The 17,102-nt window shown below is 51.9% G+C and overlaps 1 protein-coding gene across 2 annotated transcripts in view; it reads right to left on the minus strand.

The window, feature by feature from the left end:
* The window catches only part of ZER1 (zyg-11 related cell cycle regulator), a 30,249-nt gene that overhangs the window by 3,462 nt on the left and 9,685 nt on the right, over window positions 1-17,102 (minus strand). The window contains exons 2-15 of one of the 2 annotated variants that reach the window (XM_036855084.1): window positions 15,228-15,479; window positions 13,753-13,903; window positions 13,092-13,528; window positions 12,603-12,779; window positions 10,981-11,095; window positions 10,690-10,836; window positions 10,190-10,357; window positions 6,334-6,549; window positions 5,373-5,414; window positions 5,087-5,206; window positions 4,290-4,405; window positions 3,754-3,942; window positions 2,483-2,580; window positions 748-850 (exon numbers count right to left, since the gene is read on the minus strand). In XM_036855084.1, coding sequence (XP_036710979.1) covers window positions 748-850; window positions 2,483-2,580; window positions 3,754-3,942; window positions 4,290-4,405; window positions 5,087-5,206; window positions 5,373-5,414; window positions 6,334-6,549; window positions 10,190-10,357; window positions 10,690-10,836; window positions 10,981-11,095; window positions 12,603-12,779; window positions 13,092-13,528; window positions 13,753-13,903; window positions 15,228-15,385 — 2,237 coding nt within the window. In that variant the 5' untranslated portion in view covers window positions 15,386-15,479. Of the gene's footprint in view, window positions 1-747; window positions 851-2,482; window positions 2,581-3,753; window positions 3,943-4,289; window positions 4,406-5,086; window positions 5,207-5,372; window positions 5,415-6,333; window positions 6,550-10,183; window positions 10,358-10,689; window positions 10,837-10,980; window positions 11,096-12,602; window positions 12,780-13,091; window positions 13,529-13,752; window positions 13,904-15,227; window positions 15,480-17,102 lie in introns of both variants that reach the window. The other variant, XM_036855082.1, reaches the window with a different exon arrangement.

The raw sequence follows: 17,102 nt of genomic DNA on the forward strand, positions 1-17,102 counted from the left end.
AAAACGAAAAAAACGTTTAAGCAGTGCCTTTTGCTGACAATAACTGCAGAAACAGCCAGTGACTAGTTGTCTGGGGAGCCTCTGAGCTCCAGGCCCCTCCCCCACGATACTCTTTATTCTGCGCTGTGTTTAGAACTGGGGTAAACTTAACTCCGTTCTCTTCTAGAATGGATCCTGGAGAAAGCAAGGTCGTTACTGCTGATTGCGACACGTAGCATCTCTGAGGGTCCCTGTGCACTGATGGGTGTGAGATCCTGGTAGATGATATTTGAGACCCGGTAGTGAAAACCACACAGCAGCGGAAGGCCTTGATGGCTCTGCCGTGTCCGGGACCTTCACATTATTCAGAAACTCATATGCATTCTGCCTGATCCCTAGAATGTATTTTACCATACGTGTCCTCTCTTTAGTTGGAATGTCTTTGGCCAAAAATAATGACAAGTTCTGACCTGACTTGCTAATGCCCAGGGATGAGAGGATGGGATTTTCTGGGAATAAAAGAAAATCAAGCTTACAAATGAGGGCAATGATGCTCCGTTCGGAGCTTGATCATCCGGTTTCCGGCCACACTGTGGCCAAAATGACACTCAGGGAGGCCCCAGCTGGACGTCAGTATGCTGTCCACCTCCACACTCAGCCCCGAGTTGCCCCTGGGAATTGCAGCCATTCCTAACCACGAGAGGGCCTGGCTGTGTCCCTCGCTCCCCCAAGTCTAGGCTTCAAGCAGAAACACTGCCAGTCTCTCACCGGGCCATTTCCTTGGTCTCCTGCCGCGCCGTTGCCATCTTGATCATGTCCCTCAGGAGGGGCATCCCACCTTCTTTGATCAGCAGGGGGCAGTACTTGTCCGCTGTGGATAGGGACAGACAGCAGGTGATCAGGGTGGGATTTCTATCAGCCTGTTGCCCAGAAACCCACCCTTGCTGCAAGAACTGCCCTCCCAGAAGGCGGGATGAAGACTTGGCCCTGAGTGAGGGCACTGCTGCAACCGGCCATGAGCCATGTTTGCCCAGCCCTGGGGCCCAAGTTCCTGAGGCCACCTGGGGGAAGCAAGGGGTGAACCCCTTGGAAAAGGCTCTTCCCTTCTTTGCCGCACAGTGGCATTCCCCACCCCCCCAAATGTCACCCAAACCAGCACCTTCTACTCTCTGAGAAGTTTTTGTAAAAATAGAGCTTCCTAAGCACTGCCCTTGGGTATCCTGATTCAACAGATCCAGGAACCTGTTTATTTGTACTTTTAACAAAATATGTCCAGCCAGGATGGAACCACCAGGCCTACCTATTGGGTGGCTTCATGGTTCACTCCAACAAAGAACATTCTAGGGCTCGGTATCCAGGGCTATACACTCCACGGAGAACACAGGCATTTCAATGGCCCTCCAGCAGCTCTATGTCGTAGGAGCTATTTTTATCATCTCCATTTAATGATGAAAGAGCTGAGCTTCAGAGAGATGAAGTTATCCACTCAAAGTCACTCTAGAGGCTTGTCTGAGGGAGTCCGGGCTCAGGGCTCTTCCTCTGTGCTACACTGCCTCTTTGAGGTAAGGTGCTACTTTTTAGTAAGACTAACCTCAAGGAGTAATAAAAAATTGGCAAATGCTTACTGAACAGCTGGGATGTGCCAAAGCACTCTTCCAAACACTTTACATGTCTTATTTCACAGCAATCCTATGCAGAAAGTACTATTACTATCCCATTTTAAAGATGAAGCAAATGAGGCACGGAGAGGTTGAGAAACCTGCTCAAAGTAACACAGGCAGTCTTCCCCCAGGGCCTGCACTCTTATTCACTCTGCCAGTAGCAGGACTGAGCAGTATCCAGGCACCAGGGCTCAGCACTTTCCGCTGGTTCTCTTTTCACATCAATCTTATGAGGTAAGTGTTATTATCCCCATTTTACAGAGGAGAAAACTGAGGCCCAGAGAGGTTAAATAACCTGCATGAGATCACATAACCAGTAAAAGAGAGAACTAGGGGTCAAACCTGGTCTGCAATCAAAGTTTCTTGGTGCTGCACCCTCTTTTTCCTCTCCCCCAAAGCCACTGAGCAGAGGACAGTTCAGGCTCTTCTAAGAGAGGGTGGGAGTCTCTCTGAGGAAATGAGTGAGACTTGTTTTCAAGTTCTCTCCTGTTCTCTCGGACGTCTGTTTCCTCGGGGGTTAGTTCTTGGTTTGGGTTGGTCTTACCCTGCCTTACAGAAGGCATGGAGATTTTTGACTATTCACTTGTATGGAAGCAGGAAACATTAAGAAAGCTGTCTGGGATCTCTGGATGGACTGGCTCATCTGCCAGACCTGCTTCTGCCGATAAGGCAGGGGCCAGCCATTATGCTGGGCGTCCCACCAATGCCAGAAAGCGGAGGGCTGGGTGCTGAGGCGCAGACACTGACACCAGCTCTCATAGTACTTCCACCTGGATTATCACCTCCTGAGGGCAAGTCTGCTTTTCAGCCGATGAGTGAACAAAGGGTGAGTGGGTACTCACGGTAGACAGACACCAGGTTGTACAGGGCCCAGGTGGCCCAATGCTGGCTGACAGGTGAGATGCCCTGGGGAAGGAGGCGAAGAATTGGCTCAAATGACCTATAGGAAGAAAAATCAAGGTCACTTTTTTTTTTTTTTTTGCCACTCCGTGTGGCTTGAGGGATCTCGGTTTCCTGACCAGGGACTGAAGCCAGGACATGGCAGTGAAAGCCTGGAATCCTAACCACTAGGCCACCAGGGAACTCCCTCAAGGTCACTTTTGATGCCGGGCATTGTGGGGGGAGGTGCATTGTCTCTTGTTGGGGGTTTGTCCTCACTGAAGGGTCCCGTGGACAAATGATGAGCAGGCCAGTAGGATGGAGGGGACAGGGGGGTACCTGGCCCTTCAGGCTCCACAAAGAGAGCGCCCTGGTGAGAGAGGTCATGAGCATTAGGGAGGCAGGAGGAACACAGATCAGGTGGTGCAGAAACTGGGGACCATGGCAGGGAGGGGAGCCCCAGCCTGGGAGGTGGGGGACGAAGGACCCTGGGAAGCAGAAGAGATTGACTGCACTTCCCATAATGGCCTTCTACTACGCGTCATCTGGAGTCAAGGTCCAAAAGCCTGAAAAATGCATGTGCAACCTCCACCCCCTCCCCAAGCCAGTGATTCCACTTCAGCTCTCCTCTGAAATGACAGTAATTGGAGTGTCGGCAAAGCCACGAGCATGAGCCTGCTCCTCCCAACATGGGTTTTCAACTCCAATGTCCATCAATACAAGATGGCCCAGGTGCATATAGAAAGTGACTCAGTCATAAAACGATGAGGGAGACCCATAGCTGCGGCTGGAAATTCACTCACGAGATAGTAAGACTTGATGCCAGCTGGACTGGAGGTAATTAAATCTGTGCATAGAAAACTGCTGGGAAGGGAGATGCCAGAATGTTAGGGGGGGATGCTCTCTTAGGGAACGAATGGTTTCCGTTTTGTTTCCTGTTGCGTGTCTGTATTTTCTTTTCTTTTTTTTTTTTCACAACTGGACATGTATCAAATGTTTGTAAACAGCAGGCTTTGGGTACACACAGGTGTCGATGTGAGGAAACAGGCACCAAACTGTAGAGGTGAGATGTGCGCGTTTACATGCTGTGCTCTACGTGGACTACACCTCGGTTAGTAACATCTGACACAGGACTAGGAGAAGGGCAAGTAGCTCTCACCAGACCTTGTTGGGAAGGAGCATCCTGTCCTAGCACTGACCCCACATCCATGTCCCACCCCTCCCCACTCCGCACCTGTAATTGATATTTCTCCGTGAGTTGATGTCCCAGCTCTGGATGGCTGCCCACATGCGCTCCTCCACCTCCTCCCGCTGGGGTTCACAGATGCCCCAGGCCTCAGGGCCATCAAACATGATGTGGGAGAGGACGCCACAGGCATTGTAGGAAACCTCAATCCCATCGGCCTTGCTCTCCAGCAGGTTGCTGCCAAGAAGAGAGAAAAATGGAGTCCTGATCCCTAAGTCCCTCTTCAGATACCAGCTGCTGGACCCCAACTAACAGGCCAGCTGCCAAAGGTACTATTGATTTCTTTATCACTTATCATCCATACCCAGATGACTTCTAAAGGGGATATAAGATCGCTTAAGATAAGATATAGCTACAACAGGACCATTTATGGAGGGTTGAAAGAATAAGAAACTGCATCATAGAGTGAAGGCGGCATTCCTAACAGAAACCTAGGCTAACAGCGATTGCTGCAACTGAGCACTGACTAGAGCTCTGAGCATCCTGGCAGCCAAGGCAAAAAGGGAAAGAAGAGAAGTACCAACCTGAAGACACTGATGAATTGGGAAGTCATTAGCTGGGGCCGTAGCTCCTTCACCTCTGCCACATTCCCCAAGAGTCCTAGCATATTCCGATGCAGCTCCTGCTTCTCTGGGAACTCCTGGAAAAATGAGAGCCATTGGGGGTCATATCAATGAGTACTTAATTAGTGTCTGATATTGGTAACCTAGAAGCTTTATGAGCATCTGTCTGGCCATTTCAACTAGACAAAGGGGGGGGGGGGGTGCAATCTGCTGCCCTCCTACCTTCCGGTACACCTAGGACAGTGCTGGGTACACACTACAAGGGATTAAAGTGGTAGAGCTCCCTGCCACAAAATCAAAGGCTGAGTGGAGATCTGACCTATAAAATTATGAATGGGACAAACATGATTCTATTTACCAAAGCTCAAAATATTAGTCTAAGGGAATCCTTTTGGAAACTAGAGCAAGACAATCAAGAATGAGTTTTAGGATGAACAGACCATCCTACTGGACAGAATTCTGTCTGGCTGATATCTCAGTGGACCCCAGCCAGACCTGGAGAGTCTGAGAAATCATGCTGAGAAGGACGGGGCTGGGTTCTCCCTTGGAGGGAGGGCTCTAAGAGAGGGCCCAGCCAGGCCGTCTGGGTCAGGGAAGACCTCTGGAGCTCCTGTTAGCAGCAAATCCTGGGCTGGCGGGCCTGTGAGTTGGTCCTCACTGCCCTTCCATGGGAACCATGGGGAGAGGGGTTGCTGGGGGACCTGGGGACAGAAGAGCGGCCAAGTGGGGGTCAAGGAGGCTTCTGGAGAGGGCGCTACCTTCAGGCAGTCCAGGAAGAGCTTCATGCCGTTGAAGTTAAGGAACATCTCGCAGTTGTCGGGAGTCTCGTCCGTGATGTTCCACAGGGCGCTCCAGGAGAACTCCATCACCTGATCACACTGAAGCGGGGAGAGGGCTCAGCACAGGTTCGCCGGGATGGGCCCGCAGGCTCCTGGCACCCGGTGACAGGGTCCCCTGACACAATGTGGACACCCCCCCACGGGCAAGCCAGTCCCTTCTCAGGCTAGGGGAGGGGCAGGGTGGCTCCATGAGGACTCAACTTACGATCTTGTCCAGCAGCTTCTTCTGAATCAGCTTCAGCATGGTCTGCGGGCAGAGAAGAGAACTTGCCGGGGGGGCCAGGGCTTCAAGAGCTACCATGTCCCCCAAGAACCAAAATGGAGGCAAGAGTCAGCAATTCTCTTCCTGTTAATACATCCTGACGAGACCAAATCTGCCTCTCTATTTGGGAGACTGTTGGGAGAAGTGCCACCCATGGACCTGATACTTGGCATCAGGATGCCTGGGTGCTAGTCGTGGCTCGACCTTGACCCCACGTGGCTGTGGGCATGGCCCTCCTGCTCTGTGGGTTTCAGCCTCCCCAGCGCTAAATGAAAGGAGGAGACTGGATGTGCCTTCCTTTCTTCAGCAAATACTTATTAACTCCCCACTGTGCACCAGGCCCTGTGCTAGGAAGTGCTGGGGACGGGATGATGGAAGGAACAAGTATGGCGTCTCTCCCTACGGAGCTCACACCCAGTGGGGAGGCTGATGTTAAACAGATAGGCCCTCAGATATTTATTTAATCCCAGTTGGCAAGACCTAAGAGGGGCACCTGGTCTGAGGAGGCAGGAGTGACTTGTACAGTGGGACCCAACAGGAGAGTGGAGGGGCTGGGAGACGATGACAGAGTGTTCTCTAGGTGGTGGAGGAAATCTACGGGTCATCAGCAACTTTCACCGTTAGGAAATTCTTCCTTTGGAAGTAGTTTTTTTTTGTTTGTTTGTTTTTTTGGCCGTTCCACGCGGCACATGGGATCTCAGTTCCCCGGACCAGGGATCGAACCCGCAGCCCCTGCATTGGAAGCTCGGAGTCTTAACCACTGGACTGCCAGGGAAGTCGCAGGAAATTCTTCCTTTGGTGCGGCCTAAATCCTCCCTTGTGGCAGTGGGGCTGCGGGAGCCAGAGGGAGGGAGGGAAGGAGGGGCAGCCCCGCCCCGCCCCGCCCCCACACGCACACACGCACCACAACAAAGCCCATCTTGCCCACGGCCTCCTTGTGGTCGTTGTCCACCTGGCAGACCAGAGCGTTGCACAGGTGCACGGCGATGCGCTGGATCGACTCGTCCTGCCGTGTGGGGTTGAGGATGCTGAGCAGGAGCTCGTTGACTCGGCGGTACTGGAACTCCAGCTCCTCAGGGATGCTGAAGTTGCAGAGGGTCAGGCAGCAGTTCCGCTGGACCTGGGCGGGGCCGGGAGACAAGCGGAGCACAGTCAGGGTCAGACTTGGGAGCTGGACTTGAGGGGCTGTCTAGAGGTGTGAGATCATCCAGCGCTGTGGGGGTCCACGAAGGCTGTCTGGAAGAGGAGACTACGAGGCTTTTTTTTTTTTCAATATTTTTTAAAAACGTGAACTGTAATATACAGAAGAGTGCATAAAACACAAATGTATAGTTTTGCAAATAATTATAAAGCAAGCAAGCTTTTCAACAACCATGTAAGCACCATCTGGGTCAAGAAACAGCACTGCCAGCACCCAGAAGTCCCCATATGTCCCTTCCTGATCATAAGTCCCTCTCCCTACGAGAGAGCCCCATCCCTGCCTTTCACTTGAAAGATTCTCTAGGATCTTGTGGCTCTTTGTTCAACCACAGGTTTGCAAGATCAACTGTCTTGTTATAAGTAGCTGAAATGCTTTTTTTTTTTTCATTTGCAGTATAGAATTCTAATTTATTTACACAGTCCACTGCTAGCGGACGTTCGGGTAGACTTCAGTGTTTGGCTACTTCAAACAATGTCCTGTATGTGCATCCTGGTGTCCATGTGTGTGGGCTCCTCTAGGGCACCCACGCGTGGGGTGGAGCTTCTAGGTCACAAGGTGTGCACGTCTTCAGCTTTACCAGGTAACACCAGACTGTTTCCAAGGTGGCTGTACCAGTTTATACTCTCACCAGAAGCACAGAAAAGTTCCAGTTGCTCCACATCCTCAATTACTCTGTCTTGTCTGTGGGTTTATTTATTTATTTATTTTACAGTATTCTCAGTGCATTTTCCTCATAATTTCCTTCCATCCTTTCTCATTAGATACTGGAAGTTCACCACACTTCATTACTTATATAAATTAGAGGATATCCTAATCCTCTAATTAACTTGTTAGCCCTTGTTAACTCTCTTTTTTTTCCCCCACAATATACATATATTTTGTAATTTGAGAAAAAAATTTATTTTAAGTCATAAAAGCAATACTTACTATAAAATGTTCAAAAAATACTATCTGAGCAGAAACTTAAAGTCCCCCACTTAATTCTTCAGAAGTAATTGCCGTTAAAAGTTTGATGCGGGACTTCCCTGGTGGCGCAGTGGTTAGGATCCGCCTGCCAATGCAGGGGACACGGGTTCGAGCCCTGGTCCGGGAAGATCCCACATGCCACGGAGCAACTAAGCCCCTGCGCCACAACTGCTGAGCCTGTGCTCTAGAGCCTGCGAGTCACAACTACTGAGCCTGTGCTCTAGAGCCCGCAAGCCACAACTGCTGACCCCACGTGCCACAACTACAGAAGCCTGCACACCTAGAGCCCGTGTTCCGCAACAAGAGAAGCCACCGCAATGAGAAGCCCACGCACCAGAATGAAGAGCCGCCCCCGCTCGCCGCAACTAGAGAAAGCCCGTGCACAGCAACGAAGACCCAACGCAGCCAAAAATATTAAAAAAAAAAAAAGTTTGATGCACAACCTTCTAGATTTTTCTACCATGGAAATACAAATGTATACTTGGGGGAGGGGAGAGGCAAAAGAAGGTTTTATCCATATTGGTCCAAAACTTCTCTTCACTTATCAACATGCAGGGCCATCCATCTTTCCATGTTAGGATGTACAGATTTACCATCATATCCCATGATGTGGGCAGATCTTACGTTACTCTTTCAGGACCAGGCCCCTATTACTAAAACATTTTGGTTGCCTCTGACTTCTTATTTAATCAAAAAGGGAGGAGGTACATGTATCTTTTTCCTCTAAGAACATTTCTAACTGTGGAATTTACGCCAAAAGATAAATGCATTCACAGTTTTGGCAGGTTCTGCAAGTTGCCCTGTGAAGAGGTGGTTCAGGTCACACCTCACCAGTGGAAAGTGCAAGTGTGTTCTTCCCCTGACCTTTGTCAACGGACATCATCAATCTCTCGAGTCAAAAAGTGATTATCTTGTTACCTGAATTTCTATTTCTTTGAAAGAGTTTATGAATTTGTGAGTCTTCAACTAGCATTCTTTTCTCGTTAAAAAAAAAAAGAAAAACGACACGCCTTTTACCTGATTATAAAATCAATCTCAATGCAGGAAGAACTGTTGCTCTAAAGTCTGGAGTTGGCAGGCAGTGGGAAAGGGGGCCTTCTCATCCCTGCAGAGGCTATATCCCCACCAGAGCCTTTCTGGAGGACAATGCAAGAACACGTACCAAATGCTTTTTTTTTTTTTTTTTTTTTTTTAAGGAGATTGGGTTGCTGAGGGCAGTATTCACATTTCTTTTGTAAATTTATTTATTATTTATTTATTTTTTTGTCTGTGTTGGGTCTTCGTTTCTGTGCGAGGGCTTTCTCCAGTTGTGGCGAGTGCGGGCCACTCCTCATCGCGGTGCGCAGGCCTCTCACTATCGCGGCCTCTCTTGTTGCGGAGCACAGGCTCCAGATGCGCAGGCTCAGTAGTTGTGGCTCATGGGCCCAGTTGCTCCGCGGCACGTGGGATCTTCCCAGACCAGGGCTCGAACCCGCGTCCCCTGCATTGGCAGGCAGATTCTCAACCACTGCGCCACCAGGGAAGCCCCCCAAATGCTTTAAAAATACACAAACCCACTGCTCCAGCCATTCTCCTTTTAGACGTGTCTCATGAGGAGCATCAATTACTTGTATTCAGCAAAGCCTTATTTGAAATAGCAAAACATGAAAAGCAACCTAAGTGTTCAACCGTGGGGCTGACTCAGTAAGTGCAGCCCGTGTATTCGGGGGAGCCCTGTCCTGCTACCCCCTGGGGATGGGGCTTGACCACTGCCTCTGAGCCCCAGCACAGAGTCAGCACCAGGGCAGCCTCTCCTTGGATGAGAACACTTCACACTATGCTGACACCAACAATTATGAAGCCGACTGTTCAAACCAGCTGCCCCGGGGGGAGGAGAGCTGGGATTGGAACTTTCACTTTCTAGTTAGTGCATTTTCTATTACTTGAATTTATTTTCTAAGCATTAGGTATCTCACTTTTGTAATCAGAAAAGAAACAATGCTTTTAAAATTTTCTTGTAAAATGTTTTGTTGATATGGGAGATGTTCACATTTACAAGACACTGTTGAAATGAAAATCCAGGTTACACAGCAGTATACACAGAATGGTCCCATTTACTAAATAAATATGCACAGACTAAAAGCCAGAACAATAGATATCCAGTGTTAATCTTGGCTCTCTGTGTGCTAGGATTACGGGTGTTGTTATTTTTTTTCTTTTATACCTGTAATTTTTCTCCAGTAAAAATTTTGATTACTTTTATAATAAAAGCAGTTATTGAAAAAAATACCCACCTCAGCAGAGTCTCACTGGGCAGAAGGGCTAAGGAGTTAGCACGAGCAAAGGCCCAGAGTCAGGAGGACAGGGCCCCTGGGGGAGGGTGGCAGTGGGCGATGGACTGGCCGGGTGGGGCCAGGTCCCAGAGTCTGGCAGTGATGCCGCGGGAAAGGGGGGTTGGGGGCGGGGGGCGGTACAGAGCCAGGAGAGAAAGGGTGAGAGCAAGCATGGCACCGGGAGGGCTCTGCGAGCCTGCTGGCGAGGCTGGGACACACAGGGTGAGCAGGAAGTGGGGTAGCTGGGTCAGAGCAGGCAGCGGGTAGGGGCTCACCGTCACCTCCTGGTAGGATTCCATGCCATTCAGCACCACCTGGATGACCTGCCGGCGCAGCTTGATGCTCTGCTCTGAGCGATACTCGGAATTGGTCAGGTAGAAGAGGGCAGCGCTGCCTGTCACTTGAATGTTCTTGTCATACTTGTGGCACTTGAGGGCCGTGATGACCAGCTGTATGAAGACAGAGTACGGGCCGGGGTTGGCCAGGCCTGTCGAAGTTGCGCGGGGACAGGCCTGGGGCTGTGAGAGGGGGCTCGGACGGTCCTCCGGGGCAGGGCTCAGCCTGATCCTGCTTCCTGAGGGCAGAAGTAGGGATTGGGGAGCAGAAACTGGGGCAGGCCACAGTGCTGGGACAAGGCCAGTGCTGGGGCAAGTTAGGCACCACGAGGCGGGGCTGGGGTTTGGGAGGCGGGACGGCCGGTGTCCTGGGGAACACGAGGGGTGTAGAGGAGGGAGTGGTGGGAATGGACCGGAGCCCGAGGGCCCCCAGGGTCGGGACTGACCTTCAGGGCCCGCAGAAGCTGGTTGCAGCGTTCAATGCGTGCGATGTCGAAAAGTAGGTTGATGGCCCGTGAGGTGATCTCCGGCCTGTGCTCTGTGTAGGCCTCAATGGCGTTCAGCACCTGTTCCTCATTTTTATCACCACTCACCTGGAGACGGAGCATGATCAGAACATCCCAGAAGAGGCCAAGCGGTGGGATGCCCGATCCCAGCGCCATCTCTAGGCCCGGGGCAGACCCCTCCTTCCCTTCTCCCGGGGCGCCCTGGTCCTCCCCTCCCCCTCCCCCTCTCACTTTGTAGGCCGGAATATGCGTGAGGCGGCACAGGGAGGTCTCGAAGAGCCCAAGGAACTGCAGTGGCCTCTTCAGAGCCCGGAAAGGCATGATGCTGCTCTTGGAAGGCTCGATGCTGAGGGAAGAGAGTGTTGGGGTGAGTGGCCTGGGGCCCAGGGCTGCCCTGGGTCAGCACAAACGGGGGCCTCTCCCTGGGGGGTGGCGAGGCATTTCCTTGGGGCCCTCTGATAGGCCCTCCAGCCTTGTCTTATTATTATTATTTTTTTGGCTGTGTTGGGTCTTTGTTGCTGAGCACGGGCTTTCTCCAGTTGTGGCGAGCAGGGGTTACTCTTTGTTGCGGTGCACGGGCTTCTCACTGGGGTGGCTTCTCCTGTTGCGGAGCATGAGCTCCAGGCATGTGGGCTTCAGTAGTTGCGGCACATAGGCTCAGTAGTTGTGACACGCGGGCTCTAGAGCGCAGGCCCAGCAGTTGTGGCGCACAGGCTTAGTTGCTCTGCGGCACGTGGGCCTTCCCGGACCAGGGCTCGAACCCATGTCCCCTGCATTGGCAGGTGGATTCTTATCCACTGCGCCACCAGGGAAGCAGGGAAGTCCCTTTTTTTTTTTTTTTTTCTTTTTAAAGGCAGGGGATAGGGCTTCCCTGGTGGCGCAGTGGTTGAGAATCTGCCTGCTAATGCAGGGGACACGGGTTCGAGCCCTGGTCTGGGAAGATCCCACATGCCGTGGAGCAACTAGGCCCGTGAGCCACAACTACTGAGCCTGCGCGTCTGGAGCCTATGCTCCGCAACAAGAGAGGCCACGATAGTGAGAGGCCCGCGCACCGCGATGAAGAGTGGCCCCCGCTTGCCGCAACTAGAGAAAGCCCTAGCACAGAAACGAAGACCCAACATAGCAATCAATCAATCAATCAATCAATCAATCAATCTTTAAAAAAAAAAAGGCAGGGGATGGACATAGACCCCACCTCTTGATGGGAGGGTGACAAGGTCACACTGTAGAGAACATGTGGGACAGGAGATACTGTTGCAGCCATCTTTGGAGAATCCTATCTGCCATTCTAGTGAGGATGTGTCACCTTTAGGTTCCCCCAATAGTCATGAAGGCACATGCCCGTCAACCAAACCCCACTCCATTCCAGTCGGGGAGAGGGCTTACGGCCAGTGACAGCTGGATGGGTTTGAATCAGCTCTCTCCTCCAAACAACGAACCTGGGGACCAGCCTGTCTGCCGCAACACCTAATGAGTGGCGGGTATGCTGGCCTTACCTTAATACCACCACACCAGCTCCGGCCAGTCTGAGTGCCATAATCTCCCAGTCACTCCCCATGCGGTACCTCCAGCCTTTGCACATGCTGTTTCCTCTGCTAGAACACCCTTCCTCTGGCAAACTCAGAATGAGCTTTCTGCACAGCCTGGGTGCCATTCCTCCTCCTCCCTCCTTCCTGACCCTCAGGGCAACCCCAGAGCTCTGTGCAGCCCTAATAATGACCCGTCTGTCCCCACGAGCTCACACAGACTCGGGGGGGCCTAATTTGTTTCTTTCTGTCCAGCATCCAGGACAGCACTTGGTCAATGCCTGTTGAATGATACCCTGCTAGCAAACATGGCAGGTGGGTCCCCACCTGGTCTGTCCTGCATCCTCATCCATCTTGGAGATGCTGCAGTTCTCCAGGATCATGTGGCCAGAGATGTCCAGGGACATCAGGTTCCCCAGCTTCTGCACAAAGAGGCTCAGCACCTTGCGAGTCAGCTTGAACTTGTAGTAGCTGGAGAGGCGGTCTCGGGAGATGTCCAGGTGTCTGGAGATTGGAGTTGGGGGCACAGGTCAGGAGCTGGACACAGACTGGGGCTGCCTCGTAGACCCCTGCTGTTTCAGTCCATGGCAGGGGAGGGCCCATCCCTGTTACAACCACTCCAGGGCGTTCTGGGAAAAAACGTGCTGGGACCCAGGTGCCCTTAACAGCCCCGATCAGACCAAAACAGTGGGTTTAAGGAATGGGACTGTCTCTTCTATCCCCACCTTCTGCCTGGCCGGGGGCTCAGGAATCTTCTGGGACTGACAATCCCCACCTCCCCACCCCCACCCGGCGAGCTCTGGGCTCGCAGCTCACCGCAGCTTGTGCAACTGGACAATGACACGGATGTGGTCGTCCGACAGGTCCATGTTGTAGAGCACGAGGGACACCAGGCTGTCTTTCCACTGGGTTAGGAAGGCCGCGTCGCTCGTCTGGATGCCCGAGAGGTCCAAGGCGGCCAGCGAGTTGAGCGGCCGCAGCAGGGACTCCACGGGGACCCCATCGATCATGCGGCCCAGGTTGAGGAAGCGCAGGCGGCTAAAGCCCTCGAAGGTGAAGTCCTTGACCAGCACCTGACAGGTGGGGTTGACGAGGCACTCGTCTTCACAGCCCCCCGGGTTCTCCTCCTCGTAGAAGATGTTCGCGCAGCCGAACAGGCTCAGGGACACCAGGGTGTGGCTGAAGCTCCTCAGCGTCTGCAGGCTCTTGGCGGACAGCTTCTCGCAGTTGGTCAGGTACAGCTCCACCAGGTCCTGGCGGCGGGCACAGCCCCGTTATCACCTCTGCACCCACACCCCAGCCTAGGCCTGGCCCTGGGCCACACGTGGGGCTTGGGGAGGGGTCTGCACAAGGGGCAGAGCCCTGGCGGCGCCTCAGGATTCCTGGGCTGGAGGTGACCGGTCCTGCCCCAACTCCGCCTGACCGTCTCAGGGTGGCCTCCCCTGGCCATCCCCCGTGCCTGGTGACCAGGTCTCACCTGCTTGCGAATGGCTTCCAGGTCCTGGTCCTGCACCAGGTCCTCGCGGAGGTGGATTCGGGTGAGGCGGGTGCTGCGGGGGTCCGAGAAGAGGCTGAAGAAGCTCTCGTGCGGCTCAAAGTTGCAGGCGGCATTGACCAGCTCCACATACCTGGGAGGGAAGGAAGCCTGGCTCAGGGCAGGGACCCTCATCCTCCCTTCAAGGCCCAGCACAAGCCCTCCCCTTCCTCTGAAGCCTTCCCTGATCACCCCGGCAGCAACCTCCATCTCCTCCTCCTCCTCCTCCTCCTCTTCCTCACAGCACCTGGTTGGATCCTGACTACCCTACAGATGAGATTAAGGGTGGCCCCAGGAACCAGGAGTCCAAAGGCAGACCAAATGGTGATAAAGGGGCCTCTATCGATGGCGAATCCCAAGCTCTTACCCGCCAAACTGTAGACGCTTCTATAACAAACATACACGTCCACACTCCCCATCTTCTTTAAGCCAGCTTCTGACTCCTTGATCAGCCCTTCCCAGAACCCTGTCCAACAGGAAGACTGAGCCGAGGGGTTTGGAGTTCCCAGCTGGGTACAGAGCAAGCGCTCGGTAAAACTCTCTTGAGATACCAGCAGATGCAAGGATCCTGGTCTGGTGGAAAAGGCTGTGGAGTCAAACACCATCCTGGCTTGGCTGTTCACTACCTGGGCAACTTCACACGAGTAACTGAAATTCCCCAGACCTCAGTTCCTTCACCTGTAAAATGGACACAACTCTGCTCTGCAGTGTCCAATCTAGTGCCTGACCCACATTAGATGCTCAGAACATTTTTACAAGTTGGGCTCTCAGGTCACACCCAGGTTCCCACTTTTATATGCGACTGTCTGGTCTAACAATTTCCCTCTGGGCATCTGGACCGAACCCCCAGCAGTCAGGCCTGTATATCATCCTTCTAGGAGCCTCTATTAGTGGGGAGTCCCTCGGAGAAGCCACATAGAGATTTTCTGAATGATCTGATCCCTGCTCAGGGGTCCATTATTCTGGCATTGGTGCATAAATATGTATGTATGCAGGTTCACACACAGACACGTGTTCACAGGCATAGGTGCATCGTGTGTGTATGCACACGCGTGTGCACACACACAAACACACACACAGGACAGCATATAACTCCTTCATTTATATTATATGAGAGGTTTCTACACCCTCTCATAGGTGTAATGCATACCTGCAGTTTCACACTCAAACCTACCCTGTGCTGCAGAAGCCCACGTGTGTGCAAACACATTCCTTCACGTGCGCCCCCCCCCCCTCCACACACATACCAACATGCACAATTACAACTTTACGGTTATGGAGGGGCCAGTGTTCTCTTGCACCCACGGATACCCACGTGTGTGCACATCCCCACGGGGGGGCACACACAATGCTCCCAATCTCTCCACACACACTCATGCTGAGGCTCAGGCCCCTGCCCCAGCCCCACGCCTGCTCACTCGTTGACGAGCCGGTCACAGATCTCACTGGGCAGGAAGATGTCTGGATGGAGCCGCAGAGTCTCCTTGTCCAGCAGGTAGCCCAAGGTGCCATCCAGGTTGCGCAGGCAGAAGTCGGTGCAGAGGGCCATCAGGGACTCAGGAGTGTCTGACGCCATGCTGGGAGCAGACAGGTGGGCCACTCCGGGACAGGGGCCCCCAGGGGCAATGGTGACTCCCTGACACTCACAGGATCATTGGCTGAGCCACGGCCTGGGGAACGGGAAAGAAGTTAAGTGAGCCACGCATAAGGGCCAGAACTACCAGCTGCCCTACGTCCACTCTCTAGCAGAAAAGCTGAGGCCCCTGGATGGCACATACAAATTAGCAGCTTAGCAGGGTCAGGGCCCAGGACGCCTGATTCCTCCCTTCCCTGCCCTGCTGTGCTACCACCTACGTGTGATTTGACCTGCAAAGAGCAGGTGGCGTTGTCTGAGCATTTCGATGACCTCCCAATGTCTGTGGGCAGATGTGTGTGTTGGGGACCCCAGTGCTTGGGTGGGGATTACAGGGGCTTTCTTTTTTTTTTTTGGCCGCACCTCACGGCTCGTGGGATCTTAGTTCCCTGACCAGGGATTGAACCCGGGCTACGGCAGTGAAAGCGCCGAGTCCTAACCACTGGACCGCCAGGGAACTCCCTACAGGGTCTTTCGTTAACAGCTAAATTGTGGTGTCCATTGCTGTGTGTGTGTGTGTGTGTATATATATATAAAACCTGTATATAGCTGTCACTGTTTGAACGCTTAGTACGCTTAGTATGTGCCAGTGCTTTAAAGACATGTCATCACTGAATCTCATTGTATATGATTAAGAATGAAGGCTCCTCACGAGAGCAATGAAAATATACTTCCACATAAAAGTTGTACATAGTGGTATTATCCATAATAGTCAAAATGGAAACAATTCAAATGCCCATCAACTGATAAACGGATAGACACAAAAACATGGTATAGCCATGTAATGGAATCTTATTTAGCAATAACAGGAATGAAGTACTGACACACGCTACAACACCGCACCTTAGAAACATTATGCTAAGTGAAAGAAACCAGTCACAAAAGGCCACATATTTTATGATTCCATTTGTATGAAATGTTTAGCCAGAACAGGCAAACCTACAGAGACAGAAGTAGATTAGTGGTTGCCTGGGGCTAAGAGGTTGTGGGGGGCAGGGATGGGGAGTGACTGCTAATGGCTGTGGGTTTCTTTTTTGGGGGAAGAAAATGTTCTAAAATTGACTGTGGTGATGGTTGCACAACTCTGTGAATATCCCCGAAACCCACTGAATTGTCTACTTTAAATAGATGAACTGTATGGCATAGGAATTACAGCTCAATAAAACTGTTATTTAAAAAGTAAGGTCTTGGGACTTCCCTGGTGGTCCAGTGGTTAAGACTCCGTGCTCCCAATGCTGGGGGCCTGGGTTCGATCCCTGGTCAGGGAACTAGATCCTGCATGCTGCAACTAAAGATCCCACATGAGGCAATGAAGATCCCGTGCGCTGCAAATCAGACCCAGCACAGCCAAATAAATAAATAAATATTAAAAAAAAAAAGTAAGGTCTCATCAGATAGAGAAACACAAATACTGTATGATATCACTTACATGTGGAATCTAAAAAATAGAACAAACTAGTGAATATAACAAAAAAGAAACAGACTCACAGAAATAGAGAACAAACTAGTGGTTACCAGTGGGGAGAGGGAAAGGGGAGGGGCAAGACAGGGGTAGGGGAGTAAAAGGTACAAACTATCATATATAAAATAAATAGTCTATAAGGACATATTGTACAACATAGGGAATATAGCCAATATTTTACAGTAACTATAAATGAAG

This window comes from Balaenoptera musculus, chromosome 6, assembly GCF_009873245.2.
Source record: "Balaenoptera musculus isolate JJ_BM4_2016_0621 chromosome 6, mBalMus1.pri.v3, whole genome shotgun sequence".
Classification (NCBI taxonomy): Eukaryota; Metazoa; Chordata; class Mammalia; order Artiodactyla; family Balaenopteridae; genus Balaenoptera; species Balaenoptera musculus.